This window comes from Heteronotia binoei, chromosome 3 (genome assembly GCF_032191835.1).
Source record: "Heteronotia binoei isolate CCM8104 ecotype False Entrance Well chromosome 3, APGP_CSIRO_Hbin_v1, whole genome shotgun sequence".
Taxonomy (NCBI): Eukaryota; Metazoa; Chordata; class Lepidosauria; order Squamata; family Gekkonidae; genus Heteronotia; species Heteronotia binoei.
In genome coordinates, this window is record NC_083225.1 from 180,023,957 (window position 1) to 180,045,111 (window position 21,155).

Here is a 21,155-nt window from a genome sequence, read left to right on the forward strand (position 1 = left end):
AGCTGAGACATGAGAGAAGGAGGAGGAGAAATTGGATTTATATCCCACCCTATAATCTGAATCTCAGAGTCTCAGAGTGGTCACAATCTCCTTCACCACCACCCCCTCAACAGACACCCTATGAGATAGGTGGGGCTAAGAGAGCTCTTACAGCTGCTGTCCTTTCAAGGACAACTCCTACAAAAGCTATGGCTGACCCAAGGCCATGCTAGCAGGTGCAAGTGGAGGAGTGGGGAATCAAACCCAGTTCTCCCAGATAAGAGTCCGCGCACTTAACCACTACACCAAACTGGCTCAATTGAATTATTATAAAAGGGGGAACAGGAAGCGAAGACAGGAAACGCTTTTTTAAAACCCTTCCATAACTTCAGAGGAGATCCCTTGAGAAGCTGAGCTTGGGAAAGAATTATTGGTCAGTCTGAATCCCAATTACATATTCTGAGCTTGCTCCATTGACTACCTCTGGCTTTTGACAGAACAAAGTGAGAGTCCAATAGCACCAGAAATAATTTCTTTCTATGTGAAAACAAAAGCTTATAGAGAGAACACCCTAGGGAGAGCCCCAGGGTAGGGGTCAGTAGTGGCCCGGACTGAGATCTGGGGGGTAACCTTTGCCAAAGGCTCAGGAAGGACCCAGGCATAGTTAGCACAGTTAGACAATTAGCATATTTTATTTGTTGCCTGGCTTTTGTTGCCTGGTTCCTAGTTAAATATTGTATTTTGTATAGCTAGTCATGGAGAACAGGCTATGCTTTCTTTTGGAGGCTAGATTTTTCTCCAGAGAATTGACTGTAGCTGTATAAACCAATAACCTTAATAAAGTTATTTCCCCCTTTCGCCTACAAATGTTTGACTTTAATATTATAATATTATCCTGTCTCTGGAATTTTTTTTTTGGGGAGGGTGGGCAAATTCAATAAAGTCATCTGATATAGATGATTTTTATTCTTCGTCTGGTATCTTTTCAGTGCCGATAGTGAAGTAATTTTAAATATGCATGCGTACCTAAAAACAAATATATGTTTTCTTTCCCATGTTCCTAAGTATCGATCCTGATTTTGCGTCCGTATAGAGGGGAGGTCAGTTTTCAGAGCACATTGGTGTATTTATACATTTTATTAAGCTTCCATTATTATGTTACGAGTTACAATTATTCAGAGCTTCCATATACAGCAGTAATATAGCTGGATATTAAATGGTAAGGACCAGGGCGTTTTTTGTAGCAGGAACTCATTTGTATATTAAGCCCAACCCCCCTGATGTAGCCAATCCTCCTGGAGCTTCCAGTAGGCCCTGTACTAAGAGCCCTGAAAGCACTTGGAGGATTGGCCTAATATGCAAAGGAGTTCCTGCTACAAAAAAGCCTTGGTAAGGACAAAGAAGAGGGAGAACCGTCATCTTTATGCTTTGCATGTGAGCTTCCCAAGAAGAAGCTTCTACGAGAACTTGAGTGATGTAAAGGTTAAAGTTTTATACCAAGATTGGAGCGACCCTGGGTTCTAATCTCCACTTGACCATGAAGGTCTCCAGCAGTGCAATCCTAAATGGAAACAGACCTCAAATGGAAGTTAATGGACTTGAAAGGGTATAATTCTGATTAGGGTTGCATTGTTGAACATATATGAACATATGAAGCTGCCTTCTACTGAATCAGACCCTCGGTCCATCAAAGTCAGTATTTTCTACTCAAACTGGCAGTGGCTCTCCAGGGTCTCAAGCTGAGGTTTTTCATGCCTACTTGCCTGGACCCTTTCTAGTTGGAGATGCTAGGGATTGAACCTGGGACCTTCTGCTTACCAAGCAGATGCTCTACCACTGTCCCTCCCGAAATTGTTGTTGATCTTGGGCCAGTGGATGTGTGGACAGAGAGGAAGAGAGAAAACCTCCATGCATACCCCCAAGCTCCTCAGTGGTGGGATAGAAATTTAAGTAGGATTTTAATTTAAAGGATGTTTTTTCAGTCTGATCCCACAAGAATGTGTTTGGTATATTTTCAGAAGCAATTACTAAATTTGGACCAACCCCCCCCCCCAATCTGATGGAACGTTCAATAGTGCCTGGAAAAATGTGCATATTATTGTTACCAAGGCTTTTTGGTAGGGAAAAAAAGCCCAGCAGGAACTCATTTGCATATTAGGCCACACCCCTGACATCGCCATTGTTTTCACTGGGCTTTTTGTAGAAAAAGCCCAGTAGGAATTCATTTGCATATAAGGCCACACCCCTTAACAGCGAGAGTGCTGGAACTGCGTTACTGTGCGTTCCTGCTAAAAAAAAAAGGGACCCTGATAGTTACTTTTTATAATGGCGTGCTTTTATCATCATAGGCCAGGAGAGGTTTGGCAACATGACCCGGGTGTATTATCGAGAGGCGATGGGAGCATTTATTGTCTTCGACGTGACGAGACCGGCAACTTTTGAAGCGGTGACAAAATGGAAAGAGGATTTAGACACTAAGCTGACTCTCCCCAACGGCAGTCCCGTGCCGACGGTTCTCTTGGCCAACAAATGTGATCAAAGCAAAGAGCTCCTCGTGAACAACGGCATGAAGATAGAGCAGTTTTGTGCGGATAATGGCTTCGTGGGATGGTTTGAAACTTCGGCAAAGGTAAGGGCCCTTGCATTCCTTTACTTGTTTAGTTACAAAATCCGTGTGCTGCTTTTCGGCCACAGTCAGGATCAGAAGTGGTTGATAGGCAGACGATACTGCCCTGACACTGAGGGAATCTGGAAAGAAGATGTTTCAGAAGGCAGCCATGTTGGTCTGCAGTAGAACAGCTAGATTTGAGTTCAGTAGCACCTTGGTGACCAACAAGATTTTGGGGGTATTGATTGATAGTCTGATGGGCCAAAAGTCAATGCACCACAGTCCCAACCAATCAAGTTGCTCGGTTTTGCGAAGGCGACAAGGGTTTTTATTATTTTATTTTATAGATGGCTTCCTCTTCATCCATCCCAACTTTGTGGGCAGGCAGAGAGTCATCTAGTTATATTAAGCTTGACCTAATGACAGATTGTCTCTAAGCATGTGCAGACTGTTGGTTTGAGCGGAAAGAAGGGAAATAACAGGGAACATAGTGAACACGTAGGGTACAATCAGGGGTGGAATTCTAGCAGGAGCTCCTTTGCATATGAGGCCACACCCCCTTATGTAGCCAATCCTCCAAGAGCTTACAAGGTTCTTTTTTTAAGTTCTTGGAGGATTGGCTACATCAGGGGTGTGTGGCCTAATATGCAAAGGAGCTCCTGCTACAAAATGAGCTCTGGGGAGTAGTACCTTGTTTCTTATATTGCTTTTATTTTTTTACCGCCCTTCCCCACTAAAAGAGTCTTTATCATGGTGTATATTAAATTGAGTTTACAGTCAGAGTTTAATTGTTACAGAGTTCGAGGTGAAAGACAGTAGGGTTGCCGTGTTGTTTACATCAGCACTGGCTTTTCAGCTTCGGGATCAGGCCACTGAGAATTGGAAATGTATTTCCTAATGCAGCCAAATTAGGTCAAAGCGAGCCTGTAAATTAACTGCAATTATTATTTTTTTAGGAAAAAATCCTAATTACAACAGAAGCCTAATTACATCCTTAATAATTATAATTTGGCCTATGACAAATTGAAATCAGCTACAGAGTTCAGAAAAAAATGGAATTCTTCTTCATCTACAGAGAAGCCAGCTTCCCCCCCCCCCCCCATCCAGGAGCTGGATTCTCCATCCCAATGCAGGATTTGGCCTCAGCCCAATAAAACTGATTGGCACCGCAGTATAAAAAAAGGGAAGTGCTTTCGTCCATACTGGATACATTTCATTGATAGAATTCAGTGCCACGCTTCTACTACGGTTTTTAATTCCACCTTTCTCTAGGGAGCTTGAGACATTGGATTGCCAACCTCCAGGCAGCACCTGGAGGTATACACTGGATTGCCAACCTCCAGGCAGCACCTGGAGATCTCCTGCTATTACAGTTGATCTCCAGATGACCAAGGAGATGATGACCTGGAGAAAATGGCTGCTTTGGAGGGTGGACTCTATGGAATTATAGCCTGCTGAGGTCCCTCCCCTCTCCAAACCCCACTTTCCTCAGGCTTCATCCCCAAATCTCCAGGTATTTTCAACCCAGAGCTGGTGACCCTAAGCATACATGGTGTTTTTTACCCAGGCCCGGTGCTAAAGTTTCCAGCACCCCAGGCCAGATGTTGTTCCTTCCCCCCCACACTGTTTAAATTTGTGTGCACATGCTGATGATGTCACAATGATGTCACAGTCATGCACGCACACCCCAGAGTGCACTCACTGCCCTTCCCGACTTTGCGGAGGCTGCCTGAGGCTCAGGAAGCCTCTGCAAACTCAGGATGTAGGGCTGCTAATCCCCGGGGGGGGGGGGGCAGGGGATCTCCCAGTTTGGAGGCCTCCCCCTGCTTCAGGGTCATCAGAAAGCGAGGGGGGGATGTCTGTTGGGCACTTCATTATTCCCTATGGAGACCGATTCCCATAGCGTATAATGGTGAATTGATCTGTTAGTATCTGGGGTTCGGGGAGGGGGTGCTATTTTTTTTTTTTAGGCAGAGGCACCAAATTTGCATCCGACGCCTCTCCCCAAAATACCCTCCAAGTTTCAAAAGGATTGGACCAGGGGGTCCAATTCCATGACCCCCAAAAGAAGGCGCCTCTATCCTTCATTATTTCCAATGGAGGGAAGGCATTTAAAAGGAGTGTGGTCCCTTTCAATGCGATGGCCAGATCAATGAAGCTAGTCACACCCTTGCTCTTGGCTCCACCCCCACGGTCTCCTGGCTCCACCCCCAAAATCCCCGGATATTTCTTGAATTGGACTCGGCAACCCTATCGGGATGTCAGCAGAGCGTGGGGAGAGGTGGTGCCTCATGGTGGCCCTAGGCCACGTGGTGCCCGAGGTGGCAGCCTACTTGGCCTACTCCCTGTTTGTACTTTCATCTTTTCATCATAACCAGGGCTTTCTTTTGTATCTCCAAGTGATGCTAGCAGCAGAATTCAGCCAGTGATTTAGGACGTACAAAGATTTTAAGTTTGAAGGCGACACGAAATGAAGCTGCCTTTAATTCATTTCTTTGTCAATCCGCGATGGATTTTGACGCAGACGGCTTAAAGAAAAAAGAATTAAACACATCCGTGCTAGAAACCCTGATTACTTACGGCTTGACTTCGCGAACGAAGATTTCAGAAAGGTGCAGTAGTCCACGTCTGCTGCAGGCTCGCTGGTGGCTGACAAGACCAATGCGGGACAGGCAGGTCCGGCCACAGTGGCTGCAGGGAAAAGTCTGATTTGGGGTTGGTGCTGTAGCAGTACGATTCTTCCTCAATCTCCTTTTGTCCTCAAGACCAGCTATGCGTGCGTTCTCAAAGGAAGAGACAGCCTGGTGGATGGTGTGCCTCCATGCTTTGCGATCTGAGGCTAGGTCAGACCACTGGTGATGGTTGATGTGACAGGTGCTAAGGGATTTCTTCAAGGAGTCCTTGTACCTCTTCTTTGGTGCCCCTCTATTTCGATGGCCGGTGGAAAGTTCGCCATACAGGGCAATCTTGGGAAGGCGGTGGTTTTCCATCCTGGAGATATGCCCTGCCCAGCGCAGCTGCGCCTTCAACAGCAGTGCCTCGATGCTTGTAACCTCCGCCCGCTTGAGGACTTCAGTGTTGGTCACAAAGTCACTCCAGTGGATGTTGAGGATGGTGCGAAGGCAGAAACCCTGATAGTAGGAACAGAACCTCCAGGGTTAGAAGCAACTTAGCTGATTGAGGCACGGGGGCAGTGGATATAGCTCTCGTTATCACGGCCTGCTTATGCCCAACTGTTCTCTGTTGGTTATCCTGATTTCCGGCTATATTTCGCTAAAGCAGTTCAAAGGAGGCCGCGGTGTTTCTTGAGGTATCTCTGTGTAATGAGCTCTCTGGAGAGTGAATTAAAATTAACTCGAAGGAACCTCTTGCAGCTTTTGAACGGAATGCAACATATTGGCAGAGATCAGCCCTAGACAAACACGATGAATCTCAGCTAGCTTGCCACTGGCTTCTGTGTCTATGGTGCTCTTGATGTTGTCCTGGTTAAATGTGGCTGCTGCCATTTGTAGTGGGAAGAGGGGACATATAGTGGGTCAGCCATAGCTTTCATAGAATCTGTCCTGTGAAAGCACTCTCAGCCCCACCTACCTCATAGGGTGTTTGTTGGGGGGGAGGGAAGGTAGAGGAGATTGTGACCACTCTGAGACTCCGAGATTCAGAGTATAGGGCAGGATATAAATCCAAAATTTTCTTCTTCTTCTTCTAGTCACAACCTTGCACCTGGCTCTGCCCCCAAAGTCCCCTGGCTCCATCCCCAAAGTCCCCAGATGTTTCCTGAGTTGGACCTAGCGTTGCAAAGTCCCCCTCCCCCAGCCTCTGGCTGGTACCATAGAGTTTTTCCCTCCCAAATTGCTACAGCATCTGGGAAAACTCTATGGTTTTCCTGGAAACACCTAGACCAGCCGGCACATGACATCATCGGCATGATGACGTGGGTGATGTCATCGAGCCGGCAATGTCAGGGGAGGTTCCCCTCACGGGCCCAGTGTGGGCTGGGTGGGTTGGGAACCTCCTGCGTAGGAGAACCCCGGCCCGGACCTAGTCAGACCTGGCAACCCTAATATGGCTCCATAGACCCTGATGACCAAAGCTGCCCTGTCCTCCTGGGGAACTGATCGTTGTTGCCTGGAAATCAGTTGCAATTCCAGGAGATCCGCAGCAGCCACCCCCTGGAGTTGGTAAACAAGACAGCAGGACCGCTGTGTCATTATCGTGGAACAGCAGACTAACACCACCGTGTAAATACTATCACAGCGAAAACAATCTCGGAGGCTGAAAAACAATATTTCTATTGCGATGGTTATTATCAAGCCGCAAGCATTCAAAGAATTCAGAATGCTCACAAATTAATACGATCCACAATGCAAAAGCTATGAATGGTTGCAGCGCTGAACACTCAAACAAGCAGAAGCTTGTAAAACTAAGAGAACTGCTTGCTATAATCCTGTTTCTGTATGCCTTTCTCAGGTCTTACAGGCTAAAGTATCTACTGAAGTGTCCAGTAACATTTATATGAAGTAGAACAAGGTGTAATGAACCTCATATGCTTCTCATGGGGTGCTGTCACACCTACCATTAAAAGCGGGTGTATAGCGCTCAAATCTGAACTGCTGAATATTGAATCGATGCGGGGCAGTTCAGACGAGCATCCAAGAATGCGATTCATTCTGTTGTGCACGATCAGACATCCAATACTATCACGCTCCTTTCTTGGAGCATGCGTAATCAGATGGTGAGGGGGTCCACTGAACATGCGCCCAACTGTTTGGAGCTGGGAAATCAAAACTTTCTTCAGAGGCAGGAGGGAAGGGAGAAAGTTTCCAGAATGAACGTTGCCGATCCAAACTACGGAACTGCCAGGAATTATTTCCCTAGAAATTGGCAGTGACAATGATATCTTAAAATCCTCCACATTGAAAAAAAAGAATTTTTTCCTGTTCTGAATAGTGGGATAACGTTTCCCCCCCCCCCTCCGATCCTGTGTTGATTGGAGAAGCAGAAGCGTCACCTCAGATTCCCGGATGATCTGGCAATGCGCATGTCTGCTGGGGCTTTCTTTAAAAAAAAGGTGAGAGGCAGTATCGCGCGTGAGCTGTCCAAACAACAAAAAGCCGATCTTGTGCCGCTGTTTTGAAAAAGGGCCGGACTTACTGTCAAATTAATGCGCCATTCATGCATAGCAAGCCTGGATGAGCCCGGATAACGCTCGATTGCCAGATGTGGCTGTCTGAACGAACACATTTAATCCATCAGCTAGACGGAGCTGTGTCGTCACTAATGGTACGTGTGACTGCACCCATGGATACACAGCCCTTGCAGGGCTTTTTTTGAGCAGGAACGCACAGGAACACAGTTCTAGCTGGCTTGGTGGGAGGGGTGTGTGCCCTAATATGCAAATGAGTTCCTGCTGGGCTTTGTATACAAAAAAGCCCTGTGTGACACAATGGTGAGATCAGAGGGGTGTGGCCTAATATACAAATGAGTTCCTGCTGGGCTTTTTCTACAAAAAAAGCCCCGGATGAGGGAATCACAAATCAAAAATTCAGCCTTTCAAATGTGGTTTCTGTCACAGCTTCCCTCTTAATTTCAGTGTAAGGCTGCCACCAGGAATTTAATTCCAAACGCTGTTTAATGTTCCCTACTGAGTTTGTGCCCAAGTTCTAAGGCTTCTTAGTTGGACTGTGTGGCCCTGAGGACGAGGCTCTTATATTTTAATATCACAAGACTCCAGGTTAATATATATTTAAAAAAACTTTATTTGCACAATAAGCGTATCAGTTTCAAGATGTTTATAGCTTAATTCTTTAGTGAATAATAATAACTTCTAACTGAGGTGTCGCTCTTTCACTTCACACACTCCTCGCTCTCAAATCCTCCCTTCTCTTCCTAACTCAGCTTTTTGACAGCTTCCATCTCTCACACTCCTGTAATAATACTCTGACAATATTAGGTTTCAGCTCTCTGTCTTGCCCAAATATGCCCTCTTTATATATATAAATATTTATACTTTTCTTCTATAGAATCTTAATGTCTTTCACAGCACTATATGGGATTCTAATCAGTAGGGCCGGCCCTGCTACTAGGCAAACTAGGCAATTGCCTAGGGTGCCAGCCTTCTGGGGGTGCCGAATTAGGTGCCCAATATGACTCGGTGGCATTATCAGTGCGGAGGGGGGGACACCAGAACTAGGGTTGCCAATCCCCAGGTGGGGGCAGGGGATCTCCCGGTTTGGAGGCCCTCCCCCCGCTTCCAGGTGGTCAGAAAGCAGGGGGAGGGGAGGGAAGTATCTGCTGGGAACTCTTAATATTCCCTATGGAGATTTATTCCCATAGAAAATCATGGAGAATTGATCCACGGATATCTGGGGCTCTGGAGGGGCTGTTTTTTGAGGTAGAGGCACCAAATTTTCAGTATAGCATCCAGTGCCTCTCCCCAAAATACCCCCCAAGTTTCAAAAAGATTGGACCAGGGGGTCCAATTCTATGAGCCCCAAAAGAAGGTGCCCCTATCCTTCATTATTTCCTATGGAAGGAAGGAATTGAAAAGGTGTGCCGTCCCTTTAAATGTGAGGGCCAGAACTCCCTTTGGAGTTCAATTATGCTTGTCACAGCCTTGATCTTGGCTCCACCCCTAATGTCTCCTGGCTCCACCCCCAAAGTCCCCAGATATTTCTTGAATTGGACTTGGCAACCCTAATAGGCTTCCCAATCCCCAGGTCCCAGCAGGGGAACCCCCGGTTTTACAGGCTTCCCCCCTCCCCCAGCCAGCTGGCCGGCGGGGGAAGCCCCACCCCCAGAGCCATCATGCACCTCCATGAACGATTCCCATAGGGAATCATGGGGAATTGATCTGCGGGTATCAGGGGCTCTGGGGGGGCTGTTTTTTGATGTAGAGATGCCAAATTTTCAGTATAGCATCTAGTGCCTCTCCCCAAAATACCCCCCAAGTTTCAAAAGGATTGGACCAGGGGGTCCAATTCTACGAGCCCCAAAAGAAGGTACCCCTATCTTTCATTATTTTCTATGGAAGGAAGGCATTTTAAAAGGTGTGCTGTCCCTTTAAATGTGATGGCCAGAACTCCATTGGAGTTCAATTTTGCTTATCACACCCTTGCTCCTGGCTCTGCCCCCAATGTCTCCTGGCTCCACCCCCAAAGTCTCCTGGCTCCACCCCCAAAGTCCCCAGATATTTCTTGAATTGGACTTGGCAACCCTAGCTTGGCAACTTTACACTCTGTCTGCTCCCCAGGGCTGTTCCAGTGCACTACCCTTTCCTTGAAGTGTTCAGAACTAGCAGTTATAATTATAACATCTCCTGGCAATGTGATAACAACTTGAGGGTTGGGACTCAGGAGAGCTGGGTTTATTTGCGATTCCGCTTCACTTCGTTTGCTGCTTCCCCTGGCAACTCACAAAGGCTGCTGAATCCGAGCTCTCCTGACCTCTGCTCAACATGAAAGAAAACTCAACTAAATAAGGGTTTTTCATATTTTAAAAAGAGCTCTGCTGGTTAATGAATGCAGCACATCTCTTCAGAAAAGATGTAGTTGTATAGAGAAGGGGTTCCCAAGCCTCGGGCTGTGCACTGGTACAGGTCCATGGCCTGTTAGCAACCGGGCCGTGAGTTGTATATTTCATTAGAAGAAGAAGAAGACTGCAGATTTATACCCCGCCCTTCTCTCTGAATCAGAGACTCAGAGTGGCTTACAATCTCCTATATCTTCTCCCCCCACAACAGACACCCTGTGAGGTGGTAATAATAATAATAATAATAATAATAATAATAATAATAATAATAATAATAATAATAATAATAATAATAATAATAATAATAATAATAATAATAATAATAATAATAATAAGAAGAAGAAGAAGAAGAAGAAGAGACAACGACATTGGATTTATATCTTGCCCTCCACTTCATATCTCAGAGTGTCTCACAATCTTCTTTAACTTCCTCCCCCACAACAGACACTCTGTGAGGTGGGTGGGGTTGAGAGAATTCTGACAGAAACTTCCCTTTCAAGGACAGTTCTGCAAGAGCTATGGCTGACCCAAGACCATTCCAGGAGCTGCAAGTGGAGGAGTGGGTAATCAAACCCAGTTCTCCTAGATAAGAGTCTGCACATTTAACTACCACACCAAAATAAAGTGCACAATTGTATCATTCCAAAACCATCGCCACCGCCCCCACCCCCCGGTCCATGGAAAAATTGTCTTCCACAAAACCAGTCCCCGGTCCCAAAAAGGTTGGGGACCACTAGAGCCAGCCAAAAAGGCTTCTGTCATGTAGACCTGGGGGCCCCAGCATGAAGCCTGTGGGCACCATAGAGCTTATTGCCACTATTCCTGATGCCCACCAAGTGTTTTAGAAAGTGGGTCAGGCCAGGTGGGACTTTTGGATTGGTCATTGGAGATTTGATTGGCAGTGCAGATTTTTTTTTAAAGAACATAAGAGAAGCCATGTTGGATCAGGCCAATGGCTCATCCAGGCTAACCCTCTGTTATCACACAGTGGCCAAAAAAACAGATGCCATCAGGAGGTCCATCAGTGGGGACAGGACACTAGAAGCTCTCCCACTGTTGCCCCCCACAAGCACCAAGAATACAGAGCATCACAGCTTTGTTACTTTGGTAGCTGCCACCACAGCACAAAGGTCTTCACTGTATGACTGAAGATAAACTACGGCAGCCATTTTGTGGCTGCACCCGCCAAGGTGCCCCCAGGCTGGAAAAGGTCGGGGACCCCTGATTTAAACCATTTTATAATGGAAACTTTAATGCAATGAAATTGTTACAGGTGAATGATGGGAGAAGACTGGTGAGGTAGTCCATTGGTCAAAACCATCAATCGCCGCTGTGGGTGATTGATGGGGGGTGGTGAACTCGCTTTTGTGCCTGTGAGCCCCAGAAGATGGCAGTGGAAGGAGGGGGAGGGGTCAACATTAGCGCTGTGTAAGCATGAGGTTGCTGATTGGCTAGATGTGCTGCTGATGTCGACAGCCTGCATCTGTAGTGATTTGCCAGTCAGCCACCACATACTCGAATTGTATTCATGGAGACACCCTCTGCCTGCGTTGCTGTATCCATTACTCACTAGGAAAGACAGAAATGCTCTTCCCCCATTGCCCCAGCAAAGAGCTGCTGGTACCAAGTGAGCAAATGATTTTCCTAGCCAGTGCTGGAGAAATGAATTACAATCTCATCCTCGCATCAAGTTTCAAAACTCTAACATAGGAAAATGAGAAGAGCCCTGCTGGGTCAGACCAGTGGTCTATCTAGCCCAGCATTCTGTCTCACAAAGCAGCCAACCAGTTCCTCTGGAGGGCCAACAACAGGGCATAGAGGCCGAGGCCTTCCCCTGAAAGAACATCAGAAGAGCCCTTCTGTATCAGGCCAGTGGTTCATCTTGTGCAGTATCCTGTCTCACACAGTGGCCAACCAGTTCCTCTGGAGGGCCAACAACAGGGCATAGAGGCCGAGGCCTTCCCCTGAAAGAACATCAGAAGAGCCCTTCTGTATCAGGCCAGTGGTCCATCTTGTCCAGCATCCTGTCTCACACAGTGGCCAACCAGTTCCTTTGGAGGGCCAACAACAGAGCACAGAGGCCAAGGGCTTTGCAAGAACGTAAGAAGAGCCCTGCTGGGTCAGACCAGTGGTCCATTTAGTCTAGCACCCTGTCTCACACAGCAGCCAACCAGTTTCTCTGGAAGGCCAACGACAGGACATAGAGGCTGAGGCCTTCCCCTGATGTTGCATCCTAGCTCTGGGATTCAGAGATTTAGTGCCCCTGAATGTGGAGGTTCCCTTTAGTCACCATAGATATATCCTCTGTGAATCTATCTTATCCCCTTCTAAAGCCGTTTGTTTGTGTGGCCATCACTACATCCCCTGGCATCGAATTCTGCATTTTAATCACTCTCTGAGTAAAGAAGTATTTCATTTATTCTGTCCTGAACCTACTGTCCATCAGCTTCATTGGCTGCCCCCAAGTTCTAGTATTTTAGGGGAGGGAGGAAAAGTTCTGTTTGTCAGCTCTCTCCACCTCATGCATCATTTTATAAAGCTCTATCATGCCCCCTTCCCTAGTCATCTCTTTTTTAAACTGAAAAGCCCCAGACTCTTCAGACTTTCCTCACAAGCAAGCTGCTCCACCCCCCTAAGCATCTTGGTTGCCCTCCTCTGGACTTTTCCCACCTCTGCAAAGTTCTTTTGGAGATCTGGTGGCCAGAACGGTACACAGGCCCTGTTCACACAGCATGTTAGATAGATAGATAGATAGATAAATTTATTGTCATTGTTCTCAACAAAAGAGAGCAACGAAATGAGGTGCTCTTCCACAAACATACCAACACATCAAACACACATATTCATAAACTATTTAAATACATCTAAAACCATTTAAACCATTTAAATACCATCTAAACCATTTAAATACCATTTAAACCATTTAAATACATCTAAAACAAATAGTCATTCATAACCCTGCATTTAACCTAACCACAGCACTTGGATAGAAACTGTCCTTAAATCTGTTTGTCCTAGCCTTCAACACTCTATATCGTCTACCTGACGGTAAGATCTCAAATAGCAAATGGCCCAGATGTGAAAGGTCCCTTAGGATCATTTGTATCTTCCTTTTACATCCCATATTATACAGATCCACCAATGAGTCCATGTTAAACTGACCCAGTTCTGTTCTGAATATCTTTGTTCCGGATATTATCGATCAGACTGCCATACTGCAATTCGAATCACTCACTTTTGCCATCCACACGCCGGCACCACGCAGTTCTTTTTTTCCCCTCCACCATTATGCGCATGCGCACATAGGATAAAACATGTGGTTATGCGGTTATGCACATATTGCTAAGTAGTAAAAAAAAAAAATGGCGACCGTAAACCGGATGTCTGAGGCTCCTTTTCCTCTGGGACAGCCTTCAGACATCCAGAAGTTGGTTAATATCACAGCAGAACTATCCAGACGGAGAAAACTTCGAGGTGAAACCGGAGAACTCAAAAAACACGCAAAGGAGCAGGTAAAAAAAATAATCCGGTTCCGAGAAGGATTGGGGGGCTACCACGAGTTAATACCGGGAGGCAGATGTTGCTGTCTGATCAGCCACTTTAAATCCGGAAGGAAACAGCAGCGACATCTGATTATTCTGTGCGTCTGAACAGGGCCACAGTGTTCCAAACGAGGTCGCATCATAGAGCAACACAGGGGCATTGCAAATTCTACCATTAATTAATAACTTGCCCTGAGGCCACCAATCCTCCTGGAGCTTACAACAGGCCCTGTACTAAGAGTCCTGTAAGCTCCAGGAGGATTGGCTACATCAGAGGTGTGTGGCCTAATATGCAAAGGAGTTCCTGCTACAACGAGGCAAGCCCTGGCTAGAAGTACCTGACTATATAAATATCGAAGCTGCTCTGTCTCTCGGGTCAGTAAGAACCACGAATCCTAAGAGAGTTACATGGCCAATAATAAAAATATTTCATTTGGAAAGCGTGAAAGGCCCATAAAAACTAATAAAGGCAATTACGACAGCCAAGGAAGTCGAGGCCCCCCAGGTCGAAGGGGATTTATCTGCGATATTAAGTCTGAAAGATCTGAACGTTAATGTGGTGCTCTTGCATTAAGACGAGATGAAACATGCAGGACGGGTACCGGTAAAGAATACTAAACTGTGTCCTGGGGTTTCTTGGAGACACATTCAATAAAGCCTTTATGTGATCTTCTGCTGGATGAGCGATCCTCAGCAATAATATGCCCGGAAGTCACCGCAAGGAAGAAAAAGTACAGGGCGTCCTAGCCAGTAAGTCTCCAGGGCTGTGTGTCCATGTGCCCTGCTAAAGGACTTCTGCGATGCGTACACATGGTGATGACTCTGCTGGGCAATTGTTTTTCAATGAAGACGAAGAGAAGGAAGAGGAAGAGGAGACTGGATTTATAACCCGCCCTTCATCACAGTTTTAGAACTGTTTACAATATTCCTCCCCTCCCCCTCCCCACAACAGAAATCCTGTGAGGTAAATGGGGCTGAGAGAACACTGACAGAAACTGGCTCCAAACTGAGAGCCAGTTTGGTGTAGTGGTTAAGTGTGCCGACTGTTATTTGGGAGAACTGGGTTTGATTCCGCACTCCTCCACTTGCAGCTGCTGGAATGGTCTTGGGTCAGCCATAGCTCTTAGAGGTTGTCCTTAAATGGGCAACTTCTGAGAGGGCTCTCTCAGCCCCACCCACCTTACAGGGTGTCTGTTGTGGGGGAAGAAGATAAAGGAGATTATAAGCTGCTCTGAGACCCTCCCTCCCTCCATGTCTTTTGGCTCTCAAGCATCTGATGTTAATATCTTGTGGCTCTCAAACATCTGACATTTATTCTATGTGGCTCTTACATTAAGAAGAAGAAGGTATTGGATTTATATCCCGCCCTCCACTCCGAAGAGTCTCAGAGCGGCTCACAATCTCCTTTACCTTCCTCCCCCACAACAGACACCCTGCGAGATGGGTGGGGCTGGAGAGGGCTCTCACAGCAGCTGCCCTTTCAAGGACAACCTCTGCCAGAGCTATGGCTGACCCAAGGCCATTCCAGCAGGTGCAAGTGGAGGAGTGGGGAATCAAACCCGGTTCTCCCAGATAAGAGTCCGCATACTTAACCACTACACCAAACCGGCTCTCTAAGCAAGTTTAGCCACCCATGCTCCATTCCTAGAACTGCCTATGTGACTTCTGATTTTTTTTTTTTTTACTGGAAGTGATGTGATGCCTTAGCCAGTGTCGTGCCCCCCTCCATATCCTTGCCCACAGCCCTCTTGCCAGTTGCCACTGCCTGGCAGTCCTAATCTAGGCATCTGAAGTATTGGGATTTCAGCTAGCCTTCCCCCTGCATCTTAGTCCAAGCGGAGAGCATGGCGTTTAATGCTTTCCTTGTTTGCTTGAATCACATTTTGCAGCTCCCTGGAAATAACTTCTTGCAAACCGGAGGAATTTGCTAGTCTGTTCAGAATGTCGCGTGATAGACTTAAGCTGTTTGCTTGGAGTTTGTAAATCGTTGATGCCTGTTCTCGGGGCAGTGCCAACATTTCGTCTTGTTAAATTCCACAGTGAGACGTTGGTGTCGGCAACGAATGCCTGGCTGCTCCCATGATCTCTGCTTATGGGGGGTTCTGGGTTCAGTCCTTAGCATTTCTGGTTGAAGGTACTCAGGTATCTCATGGGGTTGGGGAAGACCCTCCCTTTTTTCCAGAGACCCACTGATAGCAGAGTGAACACCACTGAGCTAGGTGGATACATGGTCTAACTTTGTGGAAGGCAGCCTGGCACGTTGACTTGCATACCTGTACCTGAGTTTGCTAAAGCACTTTGCTCTGGGATAGATTTGGGTGGGCAGCTGTGCTGGTCTGAAGCAGCAGAACAAAGTTTGTTGGTCTTAAAGGTGCCAAACTTGGTACTTTGGAAACCAACACAAGTACTCGCACTTGGGCCTGTTGCTCTGGTATAGTTACTGCCCCTGCTTGCAAGGACTAACATCACCCAAAGGGTGATTAACACATGGAATTCACTGCCACAGGAAGTGGTGGCAGTTACAAGTATAGCCAGCTTCAAGAGGGGATTGGATAAACATATGGCGCAGAGGTCCCTCAGTGGCTATTAGCCACAGCATATTGATGGAACTCTGTCTGGGGCAGTGATGCTCTATATTCTTGGTGCTTGTGGGCGGGGGGGGCGCACAGTGGGAGGACTTCTAGTGTCCTGGCCCCACTGATGGACCTTCTGATAGTGCCTTGGGTTTTTTGGCTACTGTGTGACACAGAGTGTTGGACTGGATGGGTCACTGGCCTGATCCAACATGGCTTCTCTTATATTATTATGTTCTTGTATTAGAACTAGGGATGAGACAGGAATTGTGGAAGGAGGCCAGTTTGATTCACATACCCCCATTTTCTTCTTCCTTGTGGGATGTGAGCCTGGAGTCTTAATTTTGTTAGGTTTTTTTCAGTTTCCTCACACTGAATCTCTGTAATATCTCCTCTCCCCAGTGTTATTTGAGAACCCCTCTGCCCTGTAAGCTTGCTGGGTGACCATGCCCCTCCCCCCTCAACTCAACCTACCTCAAAGAATTGTTGTGAGGATAAAACGGAGGAAAGAAAAATGTAAACTGCTTGGGGTCTCCATTGGGGAGAGCCAGTGTGATGTAGTTGTTAATTAAGTAAATAATTAAATAAAATGCATTCATTGGTGACATGCAGGGCTTTTTTTGGTAGCAGGAACACCTTTGCCTATTAGGCCACACCCCCCTGATGTAGCCAATCCTCCTGGAGCTTACAGTAAGCCCTGGCCTAAGAGCCCTGTAAGCTCTTGGAGGATTGGCTACATCAAGGGGGTGTGGCCTAATATGCAAAGGAGTTCCTACTACCCCAAAAGACCTAGTGACATGTATATGGTGTAAAAATAGGTGGGAGCCCATGGAGAAATCTTACTAACGGGAGGGGAGATTTTTGCCATTTCCTTCCTCATGTTGAAGAACTTTGACATCCCTCAACACTGTTCCTAGGGGACCCCCAGGAGAAAAATTGGGGGGCAGGAGTGGGTGGCAATGAACAAGTAATGGAATGCAGTTATTCTTTAGGGTTATCAATCCTTATTTGGGGGCAGGGGATCTCCTGGTTTGGAGGCCCTCCCCCCACTTCAGGGTTATCAGAAAGGGGTGGGATTTGAATATCCACTAGCACTCCAGTATGGAGACTGGTCCCTATAGGGTATAATGAATAATGGATCCATGGGTATCTGGGGGTCTGGGCGGCGGGGGGGAGAGGGTGCTGTTTTTTGAGGTTGAGGCACCAAATTTTCAGCTAGCCTTCCCCCTGCTAAGCCTCTCCTTAAAAAACCCCCAAGTTTCAAAAAAGACTGGACCCAGGAGTCCAGTTTTATGAGCCTTAAAAGCTGTCCCCATCCTCCATCTATGTGTTTTAACTCATATTTTTAAATGGTTTTATTGTTTTTATGACTCTGATGCAAGCTGCCCTGAGCCCGCCTTGGCGGGGAGGGCGGGGTATGAATTGAATTAAACATAAACATAAACTCCATTATTTCCAATGAAGGGAAGTTAGTGGCTTGGTCTCTTTAAATGTGTGAGCCAGAATTCCCTTCAGAGTTTAGTCACGCTTGTTGCAGTCTTGCTCCTGGCTCCACCCCCAAAGACTCCAGATATTTCCTGAGTAGGATCCGGCATATCTAATCCTGATTTAAATCGCTTCTGTCAGCAGAGATATGAATGTAAGCCAGGGCCTACTGTAAGCTCTCAGAGGATTGGCTACATCAAGGGGGTGTAGCCTAATATGCAAAGGAGTTCCTGCTACAAAAAAAGCCCTGCACAAAATTATTGTCAATGACATCTACAAACATGAGGCACAATCACAGTGAAGACAATGACAGCATTCACAATGATGACAGACAGACAGACAGACAGACAGACAGACAGACAGACAGACAGACAGACAGACAGACAGACAGACAGATAGATAGATAGATAGATAGATAGATAGATAGATAGATAGATAGATAGATAGATAGATAGATAGATAGATTATTAGCCGCCCTGAGTCCGCCTGCAGAGAGGGCAGCATATAAATTAATGGTAATAATAATAAAAATAATAATAGATAGAAGACTGCAGATTTATACCCCACCCTTCTCTCTGAATCAGAGACTTAGAACAGTTTACAGTCTGCTATATCTTCTCCTCCCACAACAGACACCTCGTGAGGTGGGTGGAGCTGAGAGGGCTCTCACAGCAGCTGCCCTTTCAAGGACAACTGTGACAGCTGTGGCTAATCCAAGGCCATTCCAGCAGCTGTATGTGGAGGAGTGGGGAATCAAACCCGGTTCTCCCAGATAAGAGTCCTCATACTTAACCACTACACCAAACTGGCTCAGATAGATAGATAGATAGATAGATAGATAGATAGATAGATAGATAGATAGATAGATAGATAGATAGATAGATAGATAGATAGGTTTTATTGTTGATATTCAATGTTGTCAGCCGCCCTGAGCCTGCTTCAGCGGGGAGGGCAGGATATAAATACGAAAAATAAAGAAATAAATAGACAGACAGACTCGCTCACTTACTTGTAGGTGAAGCCCTCATTTCATATCACATAATGGGGACTGTTCGCATCAGACTGTTTCTGATTTGTAGCAGGTGATTTGTAGCAGGCACATGGCCTGGCCGGATTCGAGGGCCCCTGAGGTTGGCTTTGAGAGAAATGTAAAGAGCCAGGAGAGGAAGTTGTGGTGCATCAATTTTTCATGCAGCTTGGCAATACGACTTTGATCTTTGCCATTCCCAGCCTTTCCTTTGGACAACGTTGGAAGATTTAAAAGTGGGTTTTGGACTTTATTTGCAGCTGGTGCCTCCTGTTTAATGAGCGCTTTTACAGGATGTTTCAGCACTGAAAGAAAGATCATGTAGAACACCATGAGATGTAAGATCTATACAGAGCAAATGATCTGCATTTGTTGTTTTGGAATGATAAACGCGATTACGTGAGCCCTGCTTTTCTGAGCGCTGAAACGTTCCAGAGGCTAGCACTTACAGGTGTGGTAGAAGAGTGCACTGGAAGAGTGTCTTTGTAGTATTTATGTGCAAATATGGGGAAACACAGAGGCACTCTTGCAAGACAGCTGATCTGCCCTCTTATGACTGATCCCAAGAAAGACAGATCAAACACTTCTATGATGTTTCAGTCAATTGCAGCAAAGTCTGTCTGCTTCTGTCTCTTTCCCACCATTTCCCACCTCATTACTTTTACCTACTTATCCATTTGTCCCCTCCCTGCAACTGTGTGGCGAATTCAGCCTTCTAAGCCTTGATGGGCACTGGAACAAAATCTTTTCTCAACAATTATGGGACACTGAGGGTATTCTGAAAGTCACTGAGAATCAATACCATTCCCTTTCTCATTGGTTCTAGTTCTTTCAGGCATGCTACTTGTGAGGTTGAAATGAGCAAAACCATCACTTAGTGACATGAGCAAACCACCACCACCCCTCTCTCCCTCTGAGAACGATGCCCCTTTGGGTCCCATCTGGGGATAAAGGTGGTTTAAATACACATGAAGCTGCCTTATATTGAATCAGACCCTTGGTCCATCAAAGGTAGTATTGTCTACTCAGGCAGACAGAGGCTCTCCAGGGTCTCAAGCTGAAGTCTTTCACATTGTCTCCAACTTCATCCTTTTAACTGGAGAGCCAGTTTGGTGTAGTGGTTAAGTGTGCGGACTCTTATCTGGGAGAACCGGGTTTGATTCCCCACTCCTCCACTTGCACCTGCTGGAATGGCCTTGGGTCAGCCATAGCTCTGGCAGAGGTTGTCCTTGAAAGGGCAGCTGCTGTGAGAGCCCTCTCCAGCCCCACCCACCTCGCAGGGTGTCTGTTGTGAGTGGGGGGGGAGGTAAAGGAGATTGTGAGCCGCTCTGAGACTCTTCGGAGTGGAGGGCGGGATATAAATCCAATATCTTCATCTTCTTAACTGGAGACACCAGGGATTGAACCTGGGACCTTCTGCATGCCGAGCAGATGCTCTACCACTTAGCCACAGCCCCTCCTAAAGACTTGAATTGTTAATGCCATTTGCTTGTTTGTTTTAAACCTGCAGGAAAACATAAACATCGACGAAGCTTCCCGGTGTTTGGTGAAACATATCATCGCTAGCGAGAGTGACCCAATGCAGCCCGTCGAACCAGACGTCGTTCAACCCCACTTGAATTCCTCCAAGCTTGCCAGCTGTTCAGCTTGCTTCAGACCCTAAGCCGTTTCCGAGCTCTTCGCAGACATGGGAACTGAGTGAAAAACTGGTGAAGAAGATACCACCTGGCGTGTCTGCTCGCATTCGGCTGCTCCCAAGTGCAAATTGAGATCTGAAAATGTGCGGCTCTTCCAAATACGTGGTTGAAAAAAAATTTCCCAGAGTTAGTCTGGTGACACAAGAGTTTCTCTGTGAGTCTTTGAGCGTAATGGTCTCAGTTGTTTCGGTGAACAGCCACTGTTTGGCCTGGGTGCTCTCATGAAAGGGGCAGGGGATATCTGATACCTTGCTGTGACCAGCCTTTCCCAAGAGACTTCAGAATTTGCTTTCTGGAGGCATTCTGATGAAGCATCTCAGTTTAAAGGAATGTTCATGGAAAGCAAAGAGCTGATTTGTTCCTAGCAATTTCAGAGGCAGGTTATGCAGTGGAGTTATTTTTTTTTTTTACAAGAGGTGGTAGAATACATACATAGACATACATGCAGACTTACGTACATACATACCTACATTGCACCGCAGCACACTTATAGGAAATGTAAATTCTGGTCGTGCCATTGAATGGTTAGACAGTTCTCTATAAGAACTGGTAAGCTTGCCTTTAAGGGTGACCAGATTGTCCCCAGTTCCTTACATTACTAATCCAAACGCTGGTGTTGGGCACAGTCTGAGCTGCCTGCCTCCTAGCTGAACTGGGGAAGAAGGACTGTGCACAAAGGAACCTTGAGGCAACTGTGTAATTGCATGAAGACTC

The 21,155-nt window shown here is 46.4% G+C and overlaps 1 protein-coding gene across 1 annotated transcript in view; it reads left to right on the forward strand.

Annotated features, from left to right (window-relative positions):
• The window catches only part of RAB38 (RAB38, member RAS oncogene family), a 43,573-nt gene extending 23,112 nt beyond the window's left edge, over positions 1-20,461 (forward strand). Inside the window, exons 2-3 of the mRNA XM_060235195.1 lie at positions 2,328-2,608; positions 20,255-20,461. Of these exons, the coding sequence (XP_060091178.1) occupies positions 2,328-2,608; positions 20,255-20,407 (434 nt within the window). The 3' untranslated portion in view covers positions 20,408-20,461. The remainder of the gene's footprint in view (positions 1-2,327; positions 2,609-20,254) is intronic.
• Positions 20,462-21,155: the final 694 nt, after the last annotated feature.